A 10,212-nucleotide genomic window follows, 5' to 3' on the forward strand; every position below is an offset into this window, starting at 1 on the left:
ACGTCCTTTTGGAGCTAGAGAGTGTGAAAGTAGCTAATTTTAGGGTCTTGTGGTACATATCTTTTGAAGAGGAGGGAAGGAATCATCAAGGAACAAGAAGGGGGACAGTGGATTAGTGTTATTTCATCCAAGAGCTTCTGGAGAAGATAAAAAGTTCCCACCTTTCTCCTTGTGGTGATTAGATCTCATGTTTTGATGATTAGGGCCTTCTATAACCTTTTATTGAGATATGAGTACATGGAGTCCCTTTCTAGGTCTAGACTTTAGATCTGGACCTCACAAGGTCTAGAGGGCCCAAAGACTCAAGCTTTATTCAGTCACTTTCAGTGTTATAAATCTTCAACCCAAATGGCACAGAAAATACATTTTCGGATTATCATTTTGCTAACATATACATGCTTTCATCCCTACATAGCCTTATGCCTATACCAGAAGTTATACGAGTCATGCTCGACATGCCTAAAGGTACAAAGCCATTACCAGAAGTTATACGAGTCATGCTCTACATGGCTAAATGCATAAATCCGATATAACACAGAAAAGTATAGTGAATATATAACACATAACATACAATTGTCCATATATTGAACTCACCGTGAAATTTCCGAATGGATAAATGATAATTTAGGCAACACTTCGACTCTAAATATGACTTTATGTGACGAAACCGGAGATTTTAGTTGAAAACCAGCCTTACTTGGGCAAAGTTTCGACTAGAAAATATGATTTTCTCGGGAGCTTCGGAACGTCAGGACTTGCTTCGGGTGTCGGGGATGATACCGAGACTTTAGGGGTTATAAGTAGCTTAAAAGAGAGTAGACATTGAGAGGGAATATATTTTCTAAACAAAAATCCAAAGGCTTTGCTTTCTATTTATAGTGGCTGAAACTCACATTACGTTGGGCGTAAATTATGAGTACGGTGGGCGTACTGCTCTAATAGCCACTACGCTAGGTGTACAACTGAGTACGTTGGGCATACCCTGTTGCATGGCATCAGACGTGTCAAACCTGCTTGATACGTGTCGAATGTGAGGAATAGGCGACGTGGCCAATCTCGTACCGTGAGCACGAGTACGCTGGGCGTACTCAGAATTTCCAAACTTCAAAAATTCATAACATTCGCGTACGAGCTCCGTTTTTGATGTTCTTTATATTCACGCGTATGTGAGATTATGCTCTACAACTTTTGTTTATACTCCGTCGACAAATTTTGACTTTATTTTTAATAATATATTTGTAACACACCGGGACATAAAAATCCGTTAATATTTCATAACTTCTTCATCCGACGTCTGTTTTTGTTTGTCTTTTTACCGTTATACTACTATTGACAAGACACTCTATTCTCGTTTAGGTTATGTCGGCTAAACATCACTTGATCTTTATTTTGAGTTTTTTAGCTGTCTACTATTATACCGAATCTTAGAAAAAATCATAACTTCCTCATACGAAGTCAGATTTAGATGTTCTTTTTATGAAAATTCTTGGTTTAACGAATAATAAGACTTTCATTTAGATAATATATGCTAAAAAAGCATTTTATCGAAAATTCACTTTTTACACTTTATGGTGTCGTGCTGGTTCTGTCGCGAAACTTCAGTAAGTCATAACTTCTTTGTTATAACTTAGATTTAGATGAGGGTTTCTCCTAAATGTTTCTAACGAGATTCTTTACAACTTTCAATAATATAATTTTAGTTATTTTCAACTTTATATTTTCGTTAATTTCAGTAACTGACATTTGAATGGAATCTTATACGATTTCCCATCACTTTCTGAACGATTTTAAGCATAGTTTTACTTTAATTCTTGTAAAAACTATATTGTTAGAACTCAACGCTCAAATTCATATAATATTTCATTATATTATTCAATATTAAAATTACATAACACGATAACTGAACATGTATGTTACACTTACCAAGTTAACAATGATGACTAAAAAATCAAGAACGAAAGAGATGGGTCGACAATTGAGGCTTGTCTTGATCTCCCCGGTGATGCCTTTAGGTATGGTTTCCGAGTGAGATTGACGAGAAGGTCTCATGTATTCTCATGGTTGGTGGTTTAAGAAGTCAAGAATGATGATTATAAATAAGGAATAACGGTGGAGGCAACTTCGTTTGTAATTTCTATCTTGGAAACACCAATCGATTCTTTTAGGTTTGTCATTTATTTTTGGGTTTGATTGTTGTTTCGGGCAAAGAAGACAGTGCTGCCTGTAACCTTAAGGAAGGGGGGTGGTGTCGATTGTGGATTCTTATGATGCCTCTTGTGGAGCAACCTACATGTCGTTTGATTTCTTTTTATTTTGTGGTGTGATGCAAAGAAGAAGAAACTATCTTGATATAAGAGAGAGATTAGGTCATATATTTATTTTCTTTCCTTAATTATACGATTTCAATTAAATGCTTTGGTTAACTGAGAATACAAAATCTCTAAAATACCCTTATTGATATAATTAACTTTTTTTTAAAATTTGGATCGGTCCATACAAACACACAATAGATGTAGAAAACATATGAATATATATATATATATATATATATATATATATATATATATATATATATGTGTGTGTGTGTGTGTGTGTGGTTTGGATTAAATGTGAATCATAACTATTATATGAATGCATAGATTTTAAAATTGAATGGTTAGGATTCTCAATGGCTTTATTTTAATTAAAAAGAAAAAATTAATTATTTTCTAAAAAAATGTTAGTAAGGGTAAATGGGGTGTTTTATGTTGAATAAAATTAGGAAAACTTTTGATGATTAGGACTAATAGTTTCTCCTCGAATTTTAAACCCATGCCCATAGAACGCATAACTAAATCTTCAAATACCGTAGTATGATTCTTCATTATTAATGCCCTGTCCATGATCTTTTCTCGGCTAACTTGGCTTATAACATTTTCTCACAATACATATTGTAATATACTTATAGCCCATTGTTTCTGTGACAACCCGATATTTCAACTCTTTGTAATGGCCTGATAGGTTAAGTATTGTAACCATTTTTGAGTTAATCAAAATAAACGTTGGTAATAAAATGTCCAAAAAGTTTCTATTTAACTACCTACTATGTTTTATATCATTAAACCGGGATCGTACGTAAAAAGAATGCCCAAACCCGACTTCGTATATTGAAGTTAAGATTTTTCCAAATTCGGCTTAGCAATAGTCAACTGAAAACTCGAAGCAGAGATCGAGCAACTTTTGGCCGGAATGACCTAAACGAGAATCGAAGGGTCTCGATGATGGTTGTTCAGCGGTAAAAAGTCTGGCAAAAACCGACGTCAGATAAAGAAGTTATGAATTTTTTAAAAAATTCCTTAATCACGTCATTTTAATAAATAAATAATGAAAATAAATTCGGAATTTGCCAACAGAATCTAAACGAAAGTTGTAGATCGTAGTCTCACCTTCGCGGGGATATAAAGAACGTCAAAAACGGAGTTCGTATGAAGGAGATATGAATTTTTGAAGTTTGGTAAATAATTTATATATAATTTTTATTGAAAACTTCAGTATTATCCAAAGTCTGAGTCACGCACGTACACCCCGCGTACTCGAGGCCACGACCTCGGATCGTCCACGTCGCCCCTATGCAAGCCTACCCCCCCGTCCCATCCGAAGTGCGAGGCAATCGAGGACTCGGTCATGCGTGACGTACGCGTACGCCCCGCGTACGGAGGCAGTTCCAGCCTCCTATAAATAGGATGCGAGGGTTCCCGGAAAATTTGCTCATTCTCTCTCACTTTTCTTGCGTTTTACCTCGTTTTCCATGACCGCACTACCCCGAAGCCCTGGTCATTTTGTGCAAGTCCCGAAGGTCGATTTTACTCCCGAGATTCCCGAGAATCCCGAGGAAAATCCGTTTCCCGAGACGAAACTCTGCCTGGTTTTTCCATCTCGCTATCTTCAAAATTTCAAGTGAGTTCATACCCCTTAATTTACCCTTTTAAATATTCTAAACGCTTTTATATGCTTTCTAGGGGGGGGGGGGGAATACAAGTAAAACACACAACTACTATCGGGTGTTATATATAAAGATTATTATACACTTTTATTAAGTGGAATCATGTGTGATTTACAAACTTTATAGGGAACTCCCGTATACAAAAATATATTACAATAGCATTCTATCTTTAAAAACTATAAATGCTTGTAATGCATGTATAAACTAAACATTTTCTTAGATTTAAAGTATGTGGTGTCTATCTTAGACGTTACAAAAATCTATGCTTTCATAACAAGTGATTCTTTTCTAGATATTCTAAAAACAAACGAGACACACTTTTAGAAAACTATAAAATGTATAGTTTTATGAAGATATTGCTAACTTTTACATACTAGAAACACGATTTTCGAGAAATCATTTTTATGTACAATAACAAACGAACATTTCAACACGTAAATCTGTTTTTATACTACGGTTCTGTGAGACATTTACTTCACGTACGTTCAAGTACACATTTCAAGTCTTGTATTATATACCAGAATCCCTTGGAGGGGGAGCATGGTGTTTGTGTATAGATCTATACGGGCTTGACAACCCGCGCCCTGACTGTTAGCTACAGTCCACCGTTTGGGTGACAAACGTCATAACATTCCAACGCCTGAAGAACGTTGTGTATAGGCAATCCGAGTCAATAGTAGTTATAAAGCTCACAGGAGGTATTAAAAATACATTGATTTATGAGGTTTTCAAACATATTGGTTACTTTTACACTTACAAACATTTTGGAAACAAACTTTGGTCTGGAAGGAAGACTACTTTTATACTAGTAGAAAATATAGGATTTTCTAAACACAAACAAACAAGGACAAGATATTTCGTTTCATACAAACATTTTCATTAAATACTTATGAAACTCACCAGCTTAAATGCTGATCTACTCGTTCAGAATTACTTGTATGTCCCAGGGATTCAGTAACTACAGGTATCATTATGCTTTTGATGAAGAGATGCTGCGGCGCCAGTTTAAATCTCATATTTTGACATCATATTTGTAATTGATTTTGAACATGTAAACTTTTGACAATTGTAAACTTTCAATTATATATATATGATGGTTGTATTGCTTTATTTACTATGTATTCACTTGTTACGCTACCACATGAAGTCATCCGCCCCCGAACGTTTCCGCCGTTCAGGTTTGGGGGTGTGACAGTTTCATTTCGCGAAGTTCTTATGGCAATGTATATCGATAAAGCTCCTTCGAACAACATTGCCTTCATATTCCATTTCCATTTATCAACATCATCATCCTTATTCCACTTGTCAATTAGAAAAGAGGCGCTCGATAGAATATATGAGCCTTTAACATATGGTGAAATTATTTGAGTCGGGACATTTTATCGAACATTTGGTGTGCACAACAAACCCTAAAATGAAATGGAATGCCCAAAATGAACTCCAAATGAAACATATATATTGTGATACATTTGTAAAGGAAAATAATATGTTGAAACCGAAAAGTAAACTACCAATTTTTTATTATTAATGAGACATTATAAACAAAAATACTCAAAACCCTTGGTCCCTCAAAGGAGGGTTAACCCAACAAACAAAATGAACAAATAAAATGTTAAAATAACATCTAATAAACACAACAAACAATCAAGAATGTATATTTGATGTGGTTCCATGACCAAAAAAGTTGTATACATCCACAAGGAGAGATGATATCATGCATATTGCACTAACAAAGGGGATTACGAACACTTACTCATGTACAATAATTGATCTAAAAAATATAAAATATCACTTGGAGAAAGGAGATGAATTGCACCCTTCAATAGAATATATGGTGTGATATCACTTGTAAGGGGTTTCAAGTGGTTGCAACATGTGTCATGTTAATATTTTAAAATATTATTAAATTTTATTGAATAAACATTAAATGTTACACATGTCACAATTTAATTGGGTAAGGGGATATCTACTTTAATAAATGAAGATTTTTTTTTCCACATTTCACATTTTCATTCAAATTGTCAAATATCATTTTGCGGTTATTTTGAATTAACTATTTTCTTTTCACATGTTAATATTTTAATGTAATAGTTGCAATAAATATAGTAATAAATAAATATCAATTTCATTAATGAACTTACCTTTTAATTTCAAAATTTACGAATTAATGTTCATTAGTTTTTTTATTTATTTAAATTATTTGTTTAAATTTAAAAGATAAAAACATTTCAATTATAATAATTTATTATTATTCTTTAAATTTTCTTATAAATTCAAAGTTCTTAAATATTTGATCTTTATATTTAATTTTCTTTTAAATTAACTATTGTAATACATGGGTATCACAACTAAACTTGAAAAAAAATAGAAGGAATTGCAAAATGATCCCTATGGTATGTATTTTTTTTAGGGTTTTAGTCAAAACCTCGATTTTTTTTATTTCGTGGTTCTCTTGAGCTAGTTTTGTTGTGTTTTTGGTCTCCCTGAATAGTGAAATGACTGTAATACCCTTAGGGTATTTATTTTTCATTTTTCTTTCATTTCTTCTTAAATCTATTACTAATTTATTTATTTTAGTAATTAAAAAAAATAAGAAGGATCCACTTTCTCTCTCTCGTCTTCTTAAAAAGAACACACAGTTGAAATTGGTTTTGTAATTCAAGAACTCAAGACCAAAAGTGTTAGATGCACACCTATATTCGTTTTTGAAATCGATTTTGCATTTCATTTATGAAACCGATTTTGTATTTCGTTTCTAGAACTTGATTTCAAAAGTTAAAACACACACACACACAAAAACAAATTAGCTTTAGGGGATGAACTCATATGCACAAATCGATTTCCAGAATCGATTTTTGTTTTTTTTAGAAATGATTTGAAGAACAAATGATTCATATTCGTTATTGTCCCATGTGTTACTTGTGATTTCATCGCCCTTGAACCGATCAACACCGCCAGCTGCACTCTATGATTCCCCCCTCCCACCGCTGCTTGCAATTCGCAGCCACCACTGAACGCTTTTGTTCTCCATTTCCACTAGCATGTAACAAATCTGCAGTATTAGGAGGAGCAACTGTAGCCGATTACTGTTATCGGCGTTTACACCTCTTAAACCATTATCGCTCCGAAATAGGTAAACAGAACTCTCGCCGATGCCGATCGGAGATCCAAAACTGCAAAATTCGCAGTGGGGATTCTCGGGTAGGAGCTTGGAGCTGTGGAGGTGAGTGGTGGGGGAGATATTGAGTGAAGAGTACACACTACATACATCTTCATCCACATTGATTGAAGGAGGAAGAGAGCTTGCTGTCTGATCCCGATCGTACCTCGACAAAACACCGGAATCGGTGAGAACCCTCGACGAAAATGACCGAAAAGTACCTTAATTCTTGAGGAAGAAGACGAAGAGAAAGAGTTACTCATTATTTCTTGGTTTCTTTTAAACAACACACACTCCATGTTTGTTCTTGAGGAAGAAGACGAGAAGAGAGAGAGGATGGACCCAATGTTTATTAATAATAAAACATTAAATTAAATAGAAAAAATATAAAAATATATAAAAGAAAAGCATTTTAATCTTTTCAGTTTTTCAAACAACCAAAACCACAATCAAACTAGGCCAAAAGTTCTAACAATCCTAAAAAATCGTGGTTTCGAAATGCATACCACGGACCATTTTTGCAATTTGTCTATTTTATTTTTCAACTAATTGTTATGAGGCTATAAGTTGTTTCAACTAATGTCGTGAGGCCGCGACCAAAGCTTGGCCAAACAGGTGAACAAACTTCTCCAATTTGTATTTTCCCAAATTATTGACGGGTGTGCAACAAGAACCATTGTGTATCACCAAATTACCTAGTTAAAAAAATCTAAATCAGTCAATGCACAATATATATTTTGAAATAGTGAAACGTTATTAGATGTCTCGCACGCTATATAATCTAAATAGCACAGAACATGTTATTTCACTCAAATTATCAATATTTATTCTAAATTCATAAATGCTTCAGAGCTGTTCCCTTCCATAGTTTTACATGTTTAGACCTAATAAATTCTGAGTAATCAGACGTGGTCTACACTTGGCTACCAAAGGTTGAGCCTTGGGCATGGTGAGCCCAGAGCCTTCACTCATATCAACCATTTCATCACTAATCCTTTCCCAATCAAAACACTGTATTAGCAACCCTAACGCCAACCCAACCATACGCATCGCCAAACCTTCTCCTGGACAACTTCTCCTTCCAGACCCAAATGGCATGAAGCTATACCCATCTTTTGTGCCTTCGAACCTTTCTGGGTAAAACCTTTCGGGGTCACTCCAGAGCTTCGGGTCATGATGCATGGCCCATTGGTTGATGAGTAGCATCGTCCCTCGTGGGATGTCATAGCCTCCGACCATACAATCGTCCGAGGACTCGTGAGGTACCAGCAGTGGGACTACCGGGTACATTCGTAAAGTCTCGTTGATAATACAACGAATGTAAGGTAAGCTGCTCATGTCTGATTCATCAACAAGACGGGTTTTTCCTACATGGCTGTCGATATGATTCTGCGCCTTCTTTAAAACATGAGGATGGTTGAGCAGGAGGGAAAGAGCCCATCCCATGGTCGACGCAGATGTATCAGTTCCAGCTGTTAATAGGTTCTAATCATCAAGAACAGTAGTTAGTGTAAACGATTTCGTAAAAGATTAATTAAAATGTAGGGAATTAGAAATCTTACAACGCAAAAGCTTTTAATAAGTTCATCGGTGTAGTACCCAGGGTCATTTTTTTGTAGCTGCAAGAGGACTTCAATCATTGTGTTCTTCTTCTTGTTTTCCGGTTCAGCACCTTCCTCTTTTCGAAGTTGCTCAATCAACCCTTGGAAGAAAGCATCTCTCTTTTTCTGTAATACAATCATCTCCTTTTCTAGCCCTTTCATTCCAAACCATTTCATAATGGGCAAATGATCCCCTAAATTGGAAGTATCCTCCAATAGAACTGTCTCTTTGATTATCTCCTGAAACCGTTTCCCTTCCTCTTCCATATCTCCGCCGCAATACCTTTTCCCGGATATCATCCTCATTATCAAGTTGAGCATCAACTCGTGGAATACCAATGTAAAGTTCACCGGGGAAGAAGATTGAGATATGAGTTTAAGTATCAGGAGCCTTCCTTCGTCGGCGCGTATGTCATGGAAGTCGTTGAGGCGGTGAGAGGAGAAGATCTCGATGGTGGAGATCCGGCGAAGGTTGCGCCAGTGGTCGCCGTATGATGACCAGCCGAGGCTGGTGTAGTTGGAACCAAAAATCTTGCCAGCGAGCATCCGAGGGCGGTTGGCAAAAATAACGTCGTTCTTAGTCAAACATTCTTCGGCGGCGGAAGGGGAGGAGACCAACAGGACGCGGCGAGATCCATATCGGAGGAGGAGAATCGGGCCATGTTTGGCGGAGATTGTGGCGAAGGTCCGGTGCAGTGGTTTTTTCAAGAGGTGGAGGTGGCCGATAACAGGGAGAGTTGGAAAGAGAGTAGGGGGAAGGTTAGAGGACTTGCGGCGGAATTGGGAAGCGAAGAGAAATGCAGCGACAAGTAATGCGACGGCGATGAAGAAAGAGTCCATGATCGATGATACCGAGAAACGAGTTTGGATGGACTAGATTTTGGTTGTGATGCTAAATATATAAATTACCTGGGATTCATTGATAGGGTCTTATGCTTTTATCGTTTTCACTAACATAAATTTACATATCTTTGAATATATTTAATTATTACAATGATTTCTAATCCTTAACATAATAAGAATATTAATTATTATAAATGTAATATCTTATTATTAATTATATTCAAACCCATGTCAAGGAATATATCTATCGAATCTAACATGATATATTGACTATATTCATCGAATCCAACATAATATATATTCGTTGTGATATACCTTCGTTAGGAAATAACTTTCTATCATCATTAAACCGATTTTATTTATAGAAAATACTTTCATTTCATATAAATATGACCATTTACTTTCTATTTATGACCACTTTTATCATTAAAAAATATTAAATTACATAACAACAGAATAACCGTTTAAACTTGACAAATTTGTAAAAATAGTATCTTTAGGTTATGTTTGGCGGACTAACTGAAAAGCTAGTTGTTAGCTGAAAAGCTAGCTGATGGCTGAAAAGCTAGTTGATAGCTGAAAAACTAGCTGATAAAAAATAACGTTTGGTAAAACTAGCTGAAAAG

General features: G+C 35.5%; 1 protein-coding gene across 1 annotated transcript; it reads right to left on the reverse strand.

The window, feature by feature from the left end:
• Positions 1-7,919: 7,919 nt before the first annotated feature.
• On the reverse strand, positions 7,920-9,674 carry LOC145039038 (cytochrome P450 81Q32-like). The gene is made up of 2 exons (XM_078987186.1): positions 8,705-9,674; positions 7,920-8,627 (listed from the first exon to the last, which is right to left on the reverse strand). The coding sequence occupies exons 1-2, from the start codon at positions 9,581-9,583 to the stop codon at positions 8,013-8,015; spliced, it is 1,494 nt and encodes a 497-aa protein (XP_078843312.1). The 5' UTR covers positions 9,584-9,674; the 3' UTR covers positions 7,920-8,012.
• Between the last annotated feature and the right edge of the window lie 538 nt (positions 9,675-10,212).

The sequence above is a fragment of the Lactuca saligna genome, chromosome 4 (genome assembly GCF_052625555.1).
Source record: "Lactuca saligna cultivar CGN05327 chromosome 4, ASM5262555v1, whole genome shotgun sequence".
NCBI classification, from domain to species: domain Eukaryota; kingdom Viridiplantae; phylum Streptophyta; class Magnoliopsida; order Asterales; family Asteraceae; genus Lactuca; species Lactuca saligna.